Below are 20,122 nucleotides of genomic sequence, written 5' to 3' on the forward strand. Positions count from 1 at the left end.
AGAATCACTTGAACCCAGGAGGCAGAGTTTGCGGTGAGCCGAGATTGTGCCATTGCGCTCCAGCCTAAGCAACAACAGCAAAACTCCGTCTCAAAAAAAAAATAAATAAATAAACAATAAAATAAAATAAATTTACTTTGAAATAATTAGAGATTTGCAGGAAAGTGCAAAGATAACACAGAGAGGTTCCATGTACCGTTCACCAAGTTTCCTCTATGGTTATATCTTACATAATTATGGTACAATATCAAAACCAAGAAATTGATATGGTTCAATACATGTGTATAGTTCTGTGTCATTTTATCACACATGTAGATCTGTATGACCACCACTGCAATCAGGATGCAGGACCATCCCATCACCACAAAGCTCTTTCTCATGCTACCCCTTTACAGTCTACTCATCCCCTCCCCCTAGCCATTCCTAACCCTGGCAACCACTAATCCATTTTTCATCTCTATAATTTTGTCATTTTGAGAATGTTATATGAATGGAATTATATGGTAGGTGACCCTTTTGAGACTGGCGTTTTTTACTCAGCATGATACCCTTGAGATTCATCCAAATTGTTGCATATATCAGTAGTTCATTCCTTCCTATTGCTGAGTAATATTCCATGGCATGGATGTACCGTTGTTTAACAGTTCACTTATCAAGGGACAGTTTGATTGTTTCTGGTTTGAGTCTATTACAAATAAAGCTGCTATGAGTATTCGTATACAGATGTTTATGAGGATGTAATTTTTCATTTCTCTAGGGTAAATGCCCAGGCATAAAATTGCTGGGTAAGTGTATATCAAATTTTTAAAGAAATGGCCAAACTAATGGGTACAAAAAAACAAAAAGAATGAATAAGGAAACCACACTTGATAGCATAATAAGGTGACTATAGTCAACAATAACGTAATTGTATATTTTAAAATAATCTAAAGAATGTAATTAGATTATAATTTAAAGGATGAATGTTTGAGGAGATGGATACCCCATTCTCCATGATGTGCTTATTTCACAGTGCCTGCCTGTATTCAAACATCTCATCTACCCCATAAATATATTCACAAAAACTATAAAAAGAAATGGCCAAACAGTTTTGAGTTTTCCACATCCTCACCAGCATTTGGTATTATCACTTTTTTTTTTGTTAAGAGAAGAGGTCTCTCTCTCCCTCTCCCTCTCCCTCCCCCACCCTCCACACCCCAGGCTAGAGTACCTTCCCCTACAGCACAGGCTAGGGTGCTGTGACACAAACACAGTTCACTTCCTCCTTGACCTCCTGGGCTCAAGTGATCCTCCAGCCTCAGCCTCCTGGGCAGCTGGGACTATAGGCAGGTTTCACCATGCCTAGCTAATTTTTTTTTTTTTTTTTTTTTTTAAATAGAGTCAGAGCCTCACTGTGTTCCTTAGGCTGATTCTGAACTGCTGGACTGAAGTGATCCTCCCGCCTGAGCCTACCAAAGCACAGGGATTGTAGGTGTGAGCCACCGCACCCAGCCTTCTTTTATTTTAGCTGTTCTTAGAGATATGCAGTGATAGCTCATTGTGATCTTAATTTGCATTTCCCTAATGACGAGTGATGTTGAACATTTGTGTCAAGACATAAGGTTTATCCCTGGTTTCAGGGTTTCTTCTGGCAAATCACTTTACTCACTCCAGCCTCAATTTTCTCATATGTTAAATGAGAAAACTGAACTATATATATATGACACTTAATGGGCCCTCCAGCTCTACAGTTCTGCGTGCCTATAGATCTACCCTGGGTAAGTTGTTTTTGCAAGGTGAGGGAGCTTATACTTTTTCCTTTATGCACCAGCATCTCCATATACCAAGAATCGACAAGTAGTGAATCTTATCCATGGGTTTCATTGACATTTCCATGAAATGTGTGGTAACTTGCTATTTGGCCCTTTAGGCCTTGTTCAGCCTTTAAGTCACATCATCAAAGTTGGAGGCAAAAGGTTTCAAACTTTCATAAATTTATCAGGGTCTTTATTAATTTTTGATTCACTGAACAGATGTTTGAATTCCTTTGTTCCCAAGATTAAGTACAGAACATAGTGTCGACGAAAAGAATCTAACTCTGTAAAATATTTGAAGAGATTTATTCTGAACCAAATGTGAGTGACCATGGCCCGGAAGGTCCTGAGAACATGTACGCAAGGTGGTCAAGGAGCAGCTTGGTTTTATATATTTGAGGGGGGCATGAGACATCAATCAAATGCATTTAAAAAATACATTGGTTTGCTCCAGAAAGATGGAACAACTCAAAGTGGGGGCTTCCAGGCTACAGGTAAATTTAAACATTTTCTGGTTGACGGTTGAGTTTCCCTAAAGACCTGGGATAGATAGAAAGGGGATGTTCAGGGTAAGATAAAGATTGTGGAGACCAGAGTTCTTTTGAAGTCTTACAGTGGCTGCCCTTAGAAACAACAGAGGACAAATGTTTCCTATTAAGATCTTAGTTGTCTCTTTAGGATTGGGAGGGTCTGGAAGAAAAAGATCTAGCTATGTTAATAGAGATTCTTTACAGATGCAAATTTCCCCCGACAAAGAACAGCTTTGCAGGACCATTTCAAAATATGGCAAAGAAACATATTTTGAGGTTTAAAATGTATATATATTTAAATTAATATTATTAATATTTAAATTATATTAAAATTGATATATTTAAATTAATATTATTATTACTAAATATATTACCTATTTTATATATATTTTTTTTTGAGATGGAATCTCACTCTGTCACCCAGGCTAGAGTGCAGTGGCACAATCTTGGCTCATTGCAACCTCTACTCCTGCCGGGTTCAAGTGATTCTCCTGCCTCAGCCTCCCGAGTTGCTGGGATTACAGGCACACACCACTATGCTCAGCTAATTTTTGTATTTTTAGTAGAGACGGGGTTTCACTATGTTGGCCAGGCTGGTCTTGAACTCCTAACCTCATTATCTGCCTGCCTTGGCCTCCCAAAGTGCTGAGATTACAGGCATGAGCCACCACGCCTGGCCAGGTTAAAATATTTTGATTTTCTTCTTTGTCTGGTAATGTTATGTCAGAGTCAAGTTGGAAAATAAATCATGATGTGTAGGGTTAAATAAAACCATCTGATGATAATTTATGATTTGTAGGTCATGACTCCCCAGATCCCTTAGATAGGAATTTGGGCAAGATAAAAAAATCAGAGTTTAGTCCTCAATAGTTTTAAGTGGATGACACCTCACAGTTTTGGTCAGGGATTGATGGAGTGGGCCTACTGTGTGCAGATAGGACAGTGCCCTGAGCACACACTGTCTTGAGTCTGAATCATGCCTCTGCCACTTATTAACTATGTGACCTTGTCAAGAAATACAATTTATCTGAACTTCAACAAAATAATAATAATAATACCTGCTGCCGACGTTGTTATGAGGAATAGAAATAATATATGTGAAGTACCCAGTGCATAGAAAGCACTCAATAAATGGTGGCTGTGATTGTATGGGACATGGGGAGTAGTCCCTGGAGAATACGTAGAGGAAGACACATCCCAGATGCCATTTCCTGTGCAGTATGCTTGCACACACACATCTCATTTAATCCCCACATTGACACTGGAAGACAGGTATTGACTAGCCCCAGTTTTTATAAATCTGAGGCTCAGATAAGTTAAACAACTTAAGATCACCCTGATACTAAGTGAAGGATGTAGAATTCACATTGTGCCCTTAAGGGGTTTATAGTCCAGCCAGGGAGATAAGCCATGCAGAAACAGATAAATACCAACACAGAATAGCTAAGTGTCAGTTGAGTGGCAGAGCTGAAAAGCACTTAGGAGTTTAGTAAGGGAATTATTTATCTGAGGATAGGCTATCAGGAGGACAAAAGGAAACTAGAGGATTAGAAGTTCCTCTGTCTCGCTGAACATCTGAGTTCCTTGCTGTCGCCATCGCAACTGCCTATGGGTCCTCTTAGCCCAGCCCAGTGGCTGCAGGGAAGGAGGCAGTACTGAGCCCTTCATCCTCCCCACGTCCTTTGTTTCATGGCATATTTATACTCAGGCCTTCCCATCTCACTTGAAAGTTTTATTCAACCTGTGTCTTCAGTATTACTATGAAAGCTCACGGTCAGAGTTGTATTTCTTTCTTTCTTTCTTTTTGAGACAGAGTTTCGCTCTTGTCGCCCAGGCTGGAGTGCAATGGTGCAATCTTGGCTCACTGCAACCTCTGCCTCCCAGGTTCAAGTGATTCTCCTGCCTCACCCTCCCAAGTAGCTGGGATTATAGGCACCAGCAACCACACCCAGCTATTTTTTTTTGTAATTTTAGTACAGACGGGTTTTCACCATGTTGCCCAGGCTGGTCTCAAACTCCTGAACTCAAGTGATCCGCCTGCCTCGGCCTCCCAAAGTGCTGGGATTACAGGTGTTAGCTACCACGCCCCCAGCCAGAGTTGTATTTCTTCTCTTAGCAGAAAACCCAGGGACTATTTCATAGAAATACACTCTAGATTACAATCTCTAAAATTATTTTCTGTGATGTGAGCTTGATTTTTCTATAAGTATATGTCTGGGCCATTTTTATACTTGCTAATTTTCAGAACATCACTGCGCTCTGTTGCCTACAGAGTCTGGCTCGTAGGAGCAGCAGTTCATTTTGTCAATATGCATATGTACTGAGTGCCTACTATGTGCCAGGCACTAATGTGTCAGGCCTCATGGTGCATACATTTCATGAATGTTTGATTAACTAATGAAGGCCATAATAATTTGATTTAAACATCAATATTTGTGGCAGATTATTAATAAGAAACTAGGGTAAACAAACTCTGTGACTTGAATGAAAATATGGTGTATACCGTGTCACACAGAAAGAACGAATAATTCCTTGTGGTTGGGGACAGTCTTTAATTAAAATGTCATCATTAGGCCTAGAAACATGTCATCTTGTAGACTAATTTCAAGTCTGTGAAGCTGTGCTAGTTTACACATCTTTGAAATTTGATCTCAATTTCAGTTGCAAAGACCTAAATTGGATTAGAACAGCTTGCCTGTCTTCTTCAGGCATCCTCAGGGACCAGTGACCATTCAGTCTTTTAACAGTAAGTGGAGGGTAGCCCATGTGCTCAGCCTTGGTGGGTTACATCTGGTTTGGAAACTTCCTGTTGTAACACACGGACTGTGCATCCGTAGCTGTTTCATGAGTAATATGCAGAGTGTATGTGTTGGGTATTTTAAAGTACGTGAGAGGGTTGTTTCAGCAGCTGATGGGATGCCAAATGTTTGACTTTTTATTATTCCAGCCCTTCAGATTTCCCCAGAATTGTCACCTTCTAGAGCGTGTGTCTTCCCAGTGTGTTCCAGGAATTCTCTATTTATGCCACCGCGATGTTGCTTAGAAAACAACAGAGCTTTCAGTCAGTTCAGGTAACCTTAGAATCTGCGCTGATGCCTCAGAAAGGAAGAAAGGCCAGGACGGCTTCGGCTTGGGTGGCAGTCTTAGTTCTCCCTTGGTTTCACTTCCTTTTCCGTTTTGGTGGCTTCCCATTTCATCCCGTAGCCTCCTCTCAGAGGCTGTTTGCCCCGTTACCCCCGTCCCTGGGTTGTTCCCCCAGTTGTTCCCACTCTCTGGCCCATTTGTGTCCTCAGAGGTCTGGCTGCTGTCACTGCACCTACCTCAGATCCAGTGTCACCTCACCAGGGCTTCAGCCAGCCTGGCCTTCCAGCTGCCACCCAGCAGCTCAGCTCAGCAACTCTGAACCTTCTGGCCCAGACCTTCATACCCAACTCCCGCCCAGGGGCAAATGCAGAAGCCTCTGCTGGTGCAGCCAACATGGGAGTGGGGGCAAGGGGAAGAGGAAAAGCAACAGCTCAGGGTGTGGTAAGAGTCCTCAAGGTGCTTCTCAGCTCAGGGCATTGGTAAGAGTGGGTGGAATTTACATGTTAAGAACTTTCATTAACCAAATACCCAAATGGTGACAGTAAAGCAAATTCGCACTAGTTATGTTTCTGGAAGGTTTCAGATATTTGGGCCCCCAAGATGGCCAAGAACTCACTTCTCAGCACCTCTTCTTGTAGCCTTCAAGAAAGACAGTGCCTCCTGTAAGAACCTCTGAATTCTGTCTTTGTCTTTAATATGTATGTGTTGACTGGGGTGGGGGGTACTAACGGAATGTTTCAGATCACTAATCTCACAGACAATAAAATGACAAGATAAAGTTTATTAGATAGAGAATGTTAATACAGCTGAAACCTTTGAAGAATTCAGACCAGTCCTCGGACCATTCATCCTGAGCACCTGGAATGTTATATGATCCTGAGTCGGATATTTCCCCTCTATGACTTCAGCTGTAAGATGACACTGTTCTTTTGTACCAGTACATGAAGACTAGCTAATTAAAATACTGTACTAGTTCATTCAAAAAGTATTTACTGAGTTGCTACTACGTACAAGGCATCATGCAAACAGATTGTGCCGTATTACATAAAATTTTAAAAATAGATTTCCATAAATAAACACCATGATAGGATTATGTAACATCTTTCAGGGAATTTTAACCGTTTGGATATACCACACAGTGGTTTTGGTTCTACCAGTCTAAATGAATTGACTTGTTTTTCTTTCCACCATCACTCCTCCCTTTCAATTCAATTCATTCATTCTGGTGTGCAGCCCGTTTCTATTTATTTTCTATTGGTATGACCAGAAATGCCATGTAAGCTTGTGCCCTGCACAAGGATAGATACCCCACTGGGGAACAAACGGGACCAAAATCCACTCTGTGTTCTGCTGGCCAAGCTGGGTGACCTGGCCTGGGCTGGCGTCCTCCCAGAAGAGGGGTTCATTTTTCCAGTTTGCACATGTGCTATTTGTGGGTTAGCTGAGGCCCTGCTCACGTCTTCGGTTGGTTCACAAACCAGAAACAGAACAAATGGCCAGAGATTAGTGTTGTAATCAAACTAGATTTACAACCAAGGCACGCTGAGTGGCATTGTGGGTTTTATCCTGCTGCATGGCAAGGCTTTCATGCATGGGCTGTGCTCAGTGTCCTTTTTACTCAGCCATGCCAGCCATGGGGAAGCAGGAGGGGAGCTTGTTGGAGAAGGCAGCCTCAGTGAGAGCCTTGGTGCATTCCCCTGAAGCCATAGTTTGGGGCTTCTCCCTCAGCAGGGGTCCCCACAGTCTGAGTGTTTCCGGAAATCTTATATCCAGAGGACCCCAAATCTTCTGTCCAGACCCCGGGGTCTGAACTCATATTTAACTACTGAAAGGCATCAGGATCTCCCCTCTGGTTGAACTTGACCTTCTTACTGAGAACCAGCCAGGCAGGCATCAGATGCCTCAGGCTCCAGAGGAGAAGCTGGTGGGCAAATAGATCAGGAGCAACTGCTTTCACCATCAGGGATGAAAGTTGAAGGCCAAGAACACTTCCTTGTCCTGTGGTGCAGGGGTTGGGATGGAGGGGCGAGTCTTATAAATGGAAGAGAACTAAGTGTTGTGATTTAAAGGAAGGACATTTGCCCCCTGCCCCCAAGTGCCCCCAAACCTGCCAAAATTCCACAGATTCCCTTGGCTTAACTCCTCTCACAGAGGTAAGCTAAGTTTCCTAATCTTGGTTTCCTAACTGCTAGATAATCCAGTGGAGCCAGAAAGTTTTGGTGGATTGAGGGAACCTACAGAGGTTGGGTAGAGATGTATTAGGAGTTGAATTGTTTCCCCTGCAAAAAATTCATGAAGTTGTAACCCCAGTACCTCAGAATGTGGCCTTCTTTGGAAATAGGGTTGCTGCAGATGTAATTTGGGAAGGTGAGGTCATCCTGCGGTAGTAGGGTGGGCCCCTAATCCAGTATGACTGATGGCCTCATGATAAAAGGAAATTTGGACACAAAGTCATTCATGCAGGGAGAACACCAAATGAAAACTAGAGTTATGCAGCCAAAAGGCAAGGAACAACCAGAAGATAGGAGGGAAGCCTGGAACAGATCCTTTCCCAGTCCCTTTAGAGAGAGCATGGTTCTGCCAACATTTCATTTTGAACTTCTGGCCTCCAGAACTGTGAGACAATACATTTCTGTTGTTCCAAGCCACCCAGTTTTTGTGGTACTTTTAAGTGACTACCCTTGGAAACCAGTACAAGGTGGAATGGGGAGATGATGGAGAGCATGACATTGTGACATGTTGCATCTTTCCCAAAATGGCCGCAATGATATCTCCCATCTACATGCTCTTCTTACAATGTAACTCTGACAATCATCCTATTGAGTGTTGGGTTCTATACACCCTCTTTTTGAACCTGAGCAGGATTTTATGACTTCCTTGAGCAGTGAGAGTTATTACAAAAATGACACTTTGTGACTTCAAATATTAGATTATATAAATGCTATGCACTCTGTGATCTCTTGGGATACTCATTCTGAGGGAAGCTAGCTGCCATGTAAGCAGTGACTGCCCTGAGGCCACCATGTTGTGAGGAAGCCCAACTAACCTACACAGAGAGATCACATGGAGACTTCCTGAGACTACATGGAGGAGATGTAGGAGATGCCTGGCCACCACCCCTGGCTGCCCCATTTCTGTTCCAGCCACCACTTGCCTCCAACTCCATGAGAAGTCAGAACTGCCTACCCAAGCCATACCCAAATTCCTGACCCATAGAAACTATGAAAGAAAATAAAATGGGTATTGTTTTAAACCAATAGGTTTTGGGTTTTGTTACAGTCTGTGGGGTTTGGGGCAACCAGAAGCTAGAAGGACATTGGAGAAAGGGAGGCCAGAGTGAAAAGGAGATGCAGAGATGTTACAGAGGCATAAAAGGCTCAAAGATGGCAATTTCCAAAGAAAGAGAGGTGAAGGCAACTCAGGAAGGGCAGTGGAATCATCAACCTCTAAAAAGCACAATGCACTGAACGTCATGAAGCTACTGGGGAAAAAAAAAAGATGAAAAGGGCAATGCAGTTAAGTGGGAAACACCTGGGCTGGGAGACACCTGTGCTCCTTCCTAGCTCTGCTGCCTGCAGCACATGGCTATGGGCAAAGCCCCTGTCCTCCTTGGAGAACACTCTGTGAACTAATACATTGTGTGTGAGAAAATAGCAAACTCCAGAAAGCAGGTGCTAACAAGCGAGAATGTGTCCCCTTGCACCAATTCTGGGGTCATCAAGCACTCTACAGACTGTGATTTAGTTGTTCTTATGTAGATTTTCCTGCTGGAAGATGTACTGACCAGCTGAGACAAATATCTGACCCACTTAGCAATTGTGTTTCTCACAGTAAATTAATACATTGGCACTCCACTTTATGTATCCATCTGATCACTTTGTGGAGACACTAGACCTGTATATGTGAGGACAAAGACCCCAGACAGTGGTGATCAAAATAAGGTGGGACCGCTCTGTGCAACTCTGGCAGAAAATGATCAGCTGGCCTCCCTAGTGGACAACTGTTCCTCATAGCTACAAGTGCAAAAACATTTTTTCTCAGGTCAAAAAAAGAAGAGGAGAAACCAAGCCATTCCTCAGAAATAAGGAAAGGATCAGAACTCGGAAATCATGGGAGTAAGAAGGGAGAGGAAAGGAGGCCAGGCCCCTGATGGGAGAGCTCAGAAACCCTCGAAGGAGTCTTGTTGGATTTTCACCCTGCTCTTTAAACTGCTTTCTCTCCCTTAAATGTACCACATCTTGGTCTATATGCACTTCAAAAACATCTGCCATTTAAATGTACCACATCTTTGTCTATATGCACATCAAAAACAAACAAAAAAACAAAAACAGGTAATAAATATAGTGGAGTTAAAAAAAAAAAGGAACAGTTGAACAGGTTTCTCATCTAGTGTTCTTGACACAAAATATTCAGTAAAGACAATTCAAAGCCAAAACATAATTGTGGTAATAGCACAGTTATTTGTTTTTAATGTTTATTTAGATCATGATATCAAATATTCCATAGGTTATGATTACTGAGCAGCTGTACTCAACAACCATGAAGTAATGAAGCAACAAGGCTAAAATAATTAAGAACTAATATAATCTTGAACCATCTATAGTAAAATGAAGGTTGCAAAATTTTATGTGTTATTTATTTATTTTATTTTTATTTTTTTAAGATGGAGTTTCACTCTTTACCCAGGCTAGAGTGCAATGGTGCGATCTCGGCTCACAACAACCTCCGCCCCCTGGGTTCACGCGATTCTTCTGCCTCAGACTCCTGAGTAGCTGGGATTACAGGCATGCGCCACCATCCCCGGCTAATTTTGTATTTTTAGTAGAGACAGGGTTTCTCCATGTTGGTCAGGCTATTCTCGAACTCCCCACCTCAGGTGATCCGCCCACCTTGGCCTCCCAAATTGCTGGGATTACAGGCATGAGCCACCATGCCTGGCAGTATTTTTTTTTAAAATCATCTCTTTATATTATGATTCTTTTTATATTATAAAATCCCCCAGGAAGAAACATAAATGCTGCAAATGCATAACAGAATGTTTGGTCATCATATCCTTGTCCTTGCCTCCTCTTCTTCATCCATTTGCACATATTATGTGTTAGGTGTAGGGCAAGGCCTTGGGAACACAAAGAAGTTTTTGACTATCTGTGTCTTTAATGAGAGTATCCTGCAGTTGCAGAATCAAAAGGCATTTACATAGATACATCATCACCTGTGTCTATGTAAATATGTACCTTTTCACTTTAAATGCCCATTCAAAAATATATTACATCCCAACTATTCTGATTGTAAGAAGAAGCCATTCCAGAAATAAACTTGCCTATATTCTCTTCACAGTGCAACACTGCTTAAAAGATGGCATGGAAATTGCCCATGGCAACCCTAAAAACAAAATAAACACAAGTGTGCTTCTATGCAACTCAACAGGCACCGGGAAAGAGAGATGTACAGTGGTAGCTTCATATGTGGAATTAAATGGGACAGTGGAGCAAGGAAGAAGCCTGGCAGGTGAGCTCTTAGAGGCCTGACACACTGAGGGTATCTTTTTTTTTTTTTTGGAGACGGAGTCTTGCTCTGTTGCCCAGGCTGGAGTGCAGTGGTGTGATCTCGGCTCACTGTAACCTCTGCCTTCTAGATTCAAGTGATTCTCCTGCCTTAGCCTCCCGGGTAGCTGGGACTATAGGCACACACCACCACACCCAGATAATTTTTTGTATTTTAGTAGAGACAGGGTTTCCCTGTGTTGCCCAGGCTGGTCTTGAACTCCTGAGCTCAGGGAATCCGCCTGTCACGGTCTCCCAAAGAGCTAGGATTATAGGCATGAGCCACTGTGCCTGGGCTGAAGGTATCTTTATCTGAGGCTGTAATGATTAAAGCCAAAGGTCAAATGTCACAGTCAAGGTCAAGGGACAGCAGAGGTCAAACCTGAGGTACAGGAGAAAAGCCACTTGTCAAAGTTGGGGTCACTGAAGTAAGCATTAGGCTCAGGTGCGGAGTCAAAACGGGGTCAGAGAAGTGGGACCAAGGAATGTGTGACTGGCAGCCCCAGGGCAAGTAGCTCCAGGTGGCAGAGCAGGAGGTGAGTCAGGTGAGACTTCAGGGATTGGGCAGAGTAAGAAACACTAAGGGGATGTTCATCCTCACCATGGGCTTCTATTGATTCCCAGTGCATATGTATGAAGACTAAGCCTATGCAGGAAGGCAAGTTATGCCCAGCCACCATGAGTCAGCATGGGAAAGGCAGAAATGAGAATTGAGCCTCTCCTGACACCAAACATACTGTTGTTGTTGTTGTTGTTGTTGTTATTATTATTATTGAGACAGAGTCTCACTCTGTCGCCAGGCTGGAGTGCAGTGGCCCGATCTTGGCTCACTGCAATCTCTCCCTCCCAGGTTCAAGCAATTCCCCTGCCTCAGCCTCCTGAGTTGCTGGGACTACAGGCACACAACACCATGCCCAGCTAAATTTCTGTATTTTAGTAGAGACGGGGTTTCACCATGTTGACCAGGATGGTCTCAATCTCCTGACCTTGTGATCTGCCCGCCTTGGCCTCTCAAAGTGTTGGGATTACAGGCGTGAGCCACTGCACCCGGCCATATTCAGTAAAGACAATTCAAAGCCAAAACATAATTGTGGTAATAGCACAGTTATTTGTTTTTAATGTTTATTTAGTTTTTAATGTTTATTTTTACACTAAAATAGTGCAGCTGGGTCCAGGTCTCTGTAGTTCCACTGTAGGTGATGATGTCTGATAATTATTTCTCTCAATTTCCCACAAAAGAAAAAAAGGGTGAGACTACCTCCATAGATCCAATCGGGCAGATTACCAAGATTCCAAGCTCCCAGGCACGGCTGCTGTTAATAGCAGGGGACTCTGGCTTTCTCTCAGGCCAGAAAATGTATAATAATAATCAGTCCATTCCCAGGCCATTGTAGAAACCTGCTGGCTACTCTCATGGGGTGATCCAATCCTACCTGCAGGGTCATAGTCATGGTGCCCATGACATTCAAAGCTCTTGTACAATAATGTTCCCATGAAAGGAGATGAATGAAAAAGGCCATTTTATGAGGTATTGAGGTTCCCTTCATATGGTGTTCAAGTGGAGGCTGGAGGCTCAAGTCCAAGGCATTGCAGAAGACAGTTCCTGCTCTGGATGAAAAGATTCCTTCCTGCTTTGAGCATCTCCAACTAGTTGCAAATCATCATTGACAAATGGAGTGTAGGGAAGCTGTGTCATGAGACAAGCTGTATTTAAAGTCAACTGTGATAAAACGGTCCATCAGAAGAGGCTGAAATCTGACAGTCTTTCTGGAGCCAAAGAACAAAGAACATTTTGTGGCTCCTATGTTGCTGCCATAAATGCTCAATCCCATTACCCTCAGGTATGTTGTGGGTGTAGTTAGGAGCTTCAAGCACTGGGTTTGAGTCTATGGGGGACAGAGGAGAACATGGCTCCTACAGGAAGGAGAACTGGAAAAGAGGGATCTGCAATCATCGATCTGGTGTCGGAAGGTACATGGCTCCATTTTGCTCTGAAAAGAGAGAGGTTTTTAGTCAGATTACAAGAATGTTTCCTCACAGCTCAAAAATAAAGTATGCAGTGTTCAGCAAAATCTGAGAAACAGGCATCGACAGTTTTAGCCTGCTTTGTCAAGATTCTCTTAGTACTTGACAAACTTTAGCTCAAATCTGTAAACTCTATAAGATAAAAAGCAGGAACTCAATTATTGAGAGAGATGTCATTGTAAGAAAAATTTTGTTTGTTTCACTGTCATTTATTGGATGAGGATTAGTGCTGTACTTCATCTATAAAGAAAACATTAACGACCCATTAACTAACTCTCTGAGCTGATTTTCTTTTCTTTTTCTTTTCTTTTTTTTTTTTTTTTTGAGACGGAGTCTCACTCTTGTTGCCCAGGCTGGAGTGCAACGGAGCAATCTTTGTTCACTGCAACCTCCGCCCCCTGGGTTCAAGCGATTCTCCTCTCAGCCTCCTGAGTAGCTGAGATTACAGGCACGTGCCACCACGCCCAGCTAATTTTTTTTAAAAAAATATTTTCAATAGAGGCAGGGTTTCTCCATGTTGGCCAGGCTGATCTCAAACTCCTGACCTCAAGTGATCTGCCTGCCTCAGCCTCCCAAAGTGCTGGGATTACAAATTGTGAGTCACCACGCCCAGCCTCTGAGCTGATTTTCTAGTAAAGGGGTTGGTTTTACTTTGATCTAACAACATGCTTTTGTACAGTTATCACCTGAATTGGAGTTGAGGTCTATGTCTATGAAGGAAAACCAACCTTCTGGTCCACTTTGGGTTCAAAGCATGGTCTCATCAGTACTATCCTGTGATCAATTTGAGCAATTAGTGAAGCTAGAGGCAGGAGATAACCTTACCAGGCTCTGTTGTAAGCTCTATGACAACATGGATCCTGTCTGTCTTGTTCATTGTTACATCCCAGCAACCAGTACAGTGCCTGGAGCACAGTAGGTCAATAATGTATACTTATTGAATGAATTTATGTTATTCCACATTATCAAGAGCCTATATATCTCCTACTTCTCCTCCTTTTCCTTACTCTAAGTCCCATTCTCTGAAGGTATCTACTCTTACACATTTAACGTTTTGAAAAATGAATTTACAAGGAAAAGGACTTTCATATGCTTGGGATGAAAGAATGGTGGTCAAAATGGGAAAACTGACTGAAGTCTTGAAACAAAGGGCACTGCCTCAGAGGTCAATAGTAATTAATAATAAAAAGATGGTTTGGAAAAAGACAAATCAGGATCCCCATATCTTCTCTGACCCAACTTCTAGAGGGCAGTTCCCCTGGACAGATGTTGTACTATTTTGTTGATGTCAGGCATCACCTATGAAAAGAGACCACTCTCCCTGCAAGCTTTATCCATGCTTTGTGTCCCCTACGTGGTGGGAGGGTTGTCCCGGATCCTTCTGTGATCCCAGCCTGAGAGCCAAGCCATTTCTGAATGGAGCATGGAGCAGCAGGTGCAGAAAATAAAACTCTGGAGAGGCGCAGGAGAGTCTGCAGTCCCCTGGGTCCCTTCCATGTGCCTCTCACCTCGGGGCCTTCTTCTCCAGACTAGAACACCAACTCCAGCCAGCACAATGACAAGGATAATGGACCCAGAGACAGCTTTCATTACAAGAGGGATGGTTTCTGATTCTGAAAGCAAGCAAATAAGAAAAAATTCACAAGTCCCTTCTGTGTTACCTTTCTGGGACTTTTGTCCCTGTGATCATCAGGAAACCCAACACCATTTTCCTTACTGTTGCTTCTCACTCATCAATCTGACTGCTAATGGAATATGTGCTTGTGTTTTCTTGTGTTAATTTTTTTTTTTTTTTTTGAGACAGGATCTCACTTTGTTGTCCAGGTGGAAGTGCAGTGGTGCCATTACAGCTCACTGCAGCCTTGACCTCCTGGGCTCAAGCAATCCTCCCACCTTAGCCTCCTGAGTAGCTGGGACTACAGGTGCATGCCATGATGCCCAGGAGTGAGCCACTGTGCCTGGATTATGTTTTGTTTTGTTTTGTTTTTTTTGAGATGGAGTCTTGCTCCCTTTGCACAGGCTGGAGTACAGTGGTGTGATCTTGGCTCACTGCAATTTCCACCTCCCAGGTTCAAGCAATTCTCCTGCCTCAGCCTCCTGAGTAGCTGGGATTACAGGTGTGCACCACCATGCCTGGTTAATTTTTGTATTTTTAGTAAAGATGTGGTTTCACCATGTTGGCCAGGCTGGCCTCAAACTCCTCACCTAAAGTGATCCACCTGCCTCAGCCTCCCAAAGTGCTGGGATCACAGGCGTGAGCCACTGCGCCCGTTCGTGTTTAATTTTTAAATCTTTAATTTGTAATGTGGTAAATAGCAATAGATATAACACACATCAACAAAAGCTCTTTGGGGTCCTCAATAATTTTTTTAATAGTGTGAAGGTGTCCTGGTTCTAAAAAGTGTGAGAACCACTTATTTAAAAGACCCATTCTAAGGCACACTGGGTGAGGCAGTGATCTATCCTCCCCTCCCCTCCATGGCAGGGAGCATGGCTTCCTGCTCACCCCTTTCTCTAGGCTCTCCCCAGACAGCCACGATCCCCGTCCTTACCCTGGGGGACCTGAAGAACCATATGGACACCGCAGTGCTCTACATGGCAGGAGTAAAGGTTGCTGCTCTTAGGATCAAGCTCAACTGATGCCCACGTCTGATAGGTTCCATCCCCACTGGGAAGAATGTCTCCATAATCCATTTCTTGGACAATTTCTTCCCCATTTTTCATCCATGTCACGTAAATTTCTGGGGGGTAAAAGCCATGAGCTTTGCAGAAGAGAGTTGTAACCCCTGGGAAAGTTTCTTTGCAATTCACTCTGACCAGTGGGGGCTCTAGGAAAAAGAAGCTAAAGTTAAATCCAAGTGCCTTATGTACTAAGCGTATAATATTAGAACTTGGCAGCTGGCTTTCCTAATTTTTCTTTATTGCAGAAAACTTCTAAAGTTAAGAATGACCCAGAACTCAGGTTCATCAACAACAAACTTATTGATGTGTACCTGCCACAATGGCAAGGCGATAGGTAGTGAAGAATGTGGAGTTGGGCCATGCTCCATCCTCTAAGAGGGGAAAGTCATACAGCTTTGACTGTTTGGAAAGTGTGCTGGGGTTGTTTACTAGTAACCTTTGAAATACCTTTATGTGTCAAGGAAAACCGACCCACAAAACGTGTAAGTGACGGTTCCCTATAAGTAAGTCAGTAATGGACTGGAGATTAGAACTCCTCCTTCTCAGCTCTGTGTTTAGTGCACATAAATAACACAGCTATCCCTACTCAGTTTTGGCTCCGAATTGCCTTGTGTACTTGGGCTGGCATTTTGATGACTGCCATCAGGCACAAACATATGTAGTAGATCGTGCCATGGTTGTCCCTTCAAAGAAAATGATATCATAGAAGGGCTCTAGCAGTGACACCAAAGAAGTATCCACGTGTGGCCTTGCTTCCTGGTGACTACTCTGTTAATTTTCCATACAGTCCTGTCCTTAATGTTTCTTGCTGAAATTGGGTCATGCAGTCATACTGAGACCAAAGACACTATCTGGGGGAACTGCCTCCCGCTCATCTCTGACTTGCCTCCTAACTTCCTTATCATCGACCAATCCAATACGGAGAAGAGCCTTTACTCCAGCAATGCTTTCCTTGTCTCTTTACCAAGGCATGATATTTGGTAGCAGAAGAAGGCTTTCCAACATTAAAAGTAAAATAAATGCTACTAGGAGGGATTAAGCTTTTTGACAGGGCCTGTAAGAAATGAATCCAATATCCTTTTCTAAGAGTGCTTTTTCTTTTTTTGTTTGTTTGTTTGTTTAGGAATGTGTTTTGACCAAAAGGTTGAAAATCCGTTAGGACACTGAATGTAGATAGAGGCCTGGAGAGGGGAGCTTCCCATACTCTTCCCACACACATTTTATCTAGGAGTTTCCTGGAGTGTCATACAGACATGATTAATTTTGAATAACAAGATCATACATGAAAAGTTCTATATGAACTAAAAGTTGACCAATTGAATCATATCTTTAATGAACTCTTTGCTGAAAGGAATCTTATCATTAGTACTTTTTTTTTTAGTGTCTTACTCTGTGACCTCGGCTGATCATGATCATGGCTCACTGCAGCCTTGACCTTCCAGGCTCAAGAGATCCTCCCACCTCAGCCTCCCGAGTATCTGGGACTACAGGCATGTGCCCCATGTTCAGCCTTTTTTTTTTTTTTCTAATAGAGATTGGGTCTCACAATGTTACCCAGGCCAGTCTTAAACTCCTGGCGTCAAGCAATCCTCTTGCCTCAGCCTCCCAAAGTGCTAGGATTACAGGCGTGAGCCACCATGCCCAACCTCATTAATCCTTTAGTAAAGCAGAGGCCCTCTGTTTGTCTTGGTAAATCCAGATTTTTACTCCTACTGGTGGTGTGTGAGCCCTTTGTTAACTAAACAGTTTGTAAGACTTGCTCTATCACCTAAAGAATTTCCCAGCTTATCACTGACGGAAGAATTTGCCTCAATAGACCCCCCAAAACAAGGTGCCCTCGGAGGTACTCCACTCTGTCAAGACAAGGGGAACTGTCAAATCTTGTCAAGATGCCACTCAAAAGTAACCAGGGAAAGTTCTCATGGGGGCTGTAGCCAATATCACAATAGGCCAACTAAAGAGATGGCTTTCAGGATACAGTCGATATAACCTAGATTAAAAGAGTTACGTATGGAAATAGTTGTTCAGGCAATGTGGGAATGAGGCCTTCTCCTTCTCTTTACCTGTTCTTTGTAGGGTGTCGTTTCCATACTCCAGGAATCTCTTTAGCCAGGCAATACATTCTTTTTCCAGCCAATTCTTTTGATATCGCAGCTCATGCTGATTGGCCTCCCATGCCCGCTTGACGGTGTGAGCCACATTATCTACAGCCAGCCAGGAGAGGCTGTCTTTATTGAAGATCAGGAAATCCTGCCCGTCATATGCATACTGCAGAAATCCTGTGGTGCTTCCATCCTCCAGCAGCTCACAGCCAATCATTCTCTGGTAAGTGTGAGACCCTGGAACACACATGCAAGCCCAGGGGGGTCCACACAGGGACAGAGGTGGACTCTCAAGTGCTGGGAGTGGGGGCATGGCTGGAAGCATCCTCTGGTCTACATTACCTCACCCCCCAGGCCTGCTGTGGCATTGCTGAGTCCCCAGGAGGTCCCTCTTGTGGAAGCCCACCTGACAGCAGGTATCTGTGAAGTACATACTGCCTGTCAAAGGAATGTGCTAATTCCCACCTTGGGGAATTATCCTGTAATGGGAATGACTGATAAGCTTTGTGGCTATTCTGAGTGCAGTGGAGGAGGGAGAGAGAGAGAGGAGCCAGAAATACCCCTGGGAAAGTTACTGTCATTACGCATAAGCAAGTCACTAGGCATGGCTACCAGGAAGTGAGATACAGAATAGGCAAATTTAGAATGGGAAAGGAGATGCATATCAGAAGCCTGAGTGGAAATGGGATGTGGATACGAATACAGAGATGGGGAAGAGTGGGTGGGACAAATGACAGAGTGCTCCTGGGGGAGAGAGGGACAATTCAGAAGATGCACAGGCAGATGGGAGTCCCTAAACTCCACCAACTGGATTTCCCAGGTTTTGCCGAAAGCCACAGCAGGTGCAAGTCAGCATTGCTCATTGGAGGTCAGCCCAGGGCCCTCTGCAGGGTGGGGTGGGATGGGGGAAGCGCCCATCTCTGCCGCATGCACACCTGAGTGATTGTAGTGCCTCTGTAGGCGCTTCAGTTCCACCTTGAACATCTGTTGCCAGCCCCTCAGCAGCTGAGTGTACCTCTCCCAGTGATCAGGCGCGAGGTTCTCTGCCATCCATGGGGCCCGCGGCTCCTTCTGCCGAGTGACACTGTCATATGTGGTGATAGGCTGCGAGTCCACATACCCAACTGAAATAAATTCAGGGACCCCATGGCCAGGATCCGAAATGCCCAGGCGAAAATATCTCAAAGAGTGCGTCCCTGGGAAGGAAGCAAAGAAGGAAGACATGTAGGGTCCCAGACTATCCAGATTCTTCAACTGCATTCATTTAGCCCCACACGAGTGCTCCCTACTCAGCTACACCCAGGCCTCCAGGCCCCAGCTGCTGTTTCCGCTTACAGAACCACAGAACCCAGGAACCAGGGCCTGGACAAGAACAGAGCTCCAGCCCAGTGACTTGGAGCCTTTCTTGTTCAGGTTTGCAAATGCAGGATGGAATTGTATAGGTAATCTCAACTTGTAGACAAAATATAGAGTGCTGCTCTGGTTGTAGGGGGAAGGGGGAAGAACACTCACTGGGGATACAGGGGGAGCTGTCCCTGCGGGAACCCTCGAGAACTCTGAAGGCTTGAAAACCCTGATAACGCAGACCTCTTCTTTTACCGAAGAAGCCTCTGGTGAATAAATGAGGACCCCCACTCCATCTGTGTGTGTGCGCATGTGGGCATATACACACAGGCACACAAACACATGCATGCATACGCCAGGTCATTCAGAACAAGAACTTTCCTATGGACTCCGGGTTCCTGAGAATGTTTTATTTTTATTTATTTATTTATTTTGAGATGGAGTCTTGCTCTGTCGCCCAGGCTGGAGTGCAATGGCACGATCTCTGTTCACCGCAACCGCCGCCTCCTGGGTTCAAGTGATTATCCTGCTTCAGCCTCCCACGTAGCTGAGATTACAGGCACATACCACCACGCCTGGCTAATTTTTTGTAGTTTTAGTAGAGACGGTGTTTCATCATGTTGGCCAGGCTGGTCTCCAACTCCTGACCTCATGATCCGCCAACCTCGGCCTCCCAAAGTGCTGGGATTATAGACATGGGCCACCGCGCCCAGTCGAAATTTATTTATTTACTTAATTTAATTTATTTATGTTTTTGAGACGGAGTCTCGCTCTGTTGCCCCGGCTGGAGTGCAGTGGTGCAATCTCAGCTCATGGCAACCTCTGCCTACCGGGTTGAAGCAATTCTCTGCCTCAGCCTCCGGAGTAGCTGGGATAAAAGGCACTCACCACCATGCCCAGCTAATTTTTTTGTATTTTTAGTAGAGACAGGGTTTCAACATCTTGGCCAGGCTGGTCTTGAACTCTTGACCTCGTGATCCACCCACCTCGGCCTCCCAAAGTGCTGGGATTACGAGTGT

At 44.0% G+C, this 20,122-nt stretch overlaps 1 protein-coding gene across 4 annotated transcripts in view; it reads right to left on the bottom strand.

Moving 5' to 3' along the window:
• Window positions 1–9,919: 9,919 nt before the first annotated feature.
• LOC103230489 (major histocompatibility complex class I-related gene protein) overlaps window positions 9,920–20,122 on the bottom strand; it is a 33,897-nt gene continuing 23,694 nt past the window's right edge. For 2 of the 4 annotated variants that reach the window (XM_037985862.2, XM_007989299.3), the window contains exons 2-6: window positions 18,695–18,955; window positions 17,721–17,996; window positions 15,528–15,803; window positions 14,484–14,588; window positions 9,926–12,941 (exon numbers count right to left, since the gene is read on the bottom strand). In XM_037985862.2, the coding sequence (XP_037841790.2) occupies window positions 12,901–12,941; window positions 14,484–14,588; window positions 15,528–15,803; window positions 17,721–17,996; window positions 18,695–18,809 (813 nt within the window). In that variant the 5' untranslated portion in view covers window positions 18,810–18,955 and the 3' untranslated portion in view covers window positions 9,926–12,900. Of the gene's footprint in view, window positions 12,942–14,483; window positions 14,589–15,527; window positions 15,804–17,720; window positions 17,997–18,694; window positions 18,956–20,122 lie in introns of all 4 variants that reach the window. The other 2 variants (XM_007989300.3, XM_007989301.3) reach the window with 2 other exon arrangements.

The sequence above is a fragment of the Chlorocebus sabaeus genome, chromosome 25 (assembly GCF_047675955.1).
Source record: "Chlorocebus sabaeus isolate Y175 chromosome 25, mChlSab1.0.hap1, whole genome shotgun sequence".
In the NCBI taxonomy this organism is placed as follows: domain Eukaryota; kingdom Metazoa; phylum Chordata; class Mammalia; order Primates; family Cercopithecidae; genus Chlorocebus; species Chlorocebus sabaeus.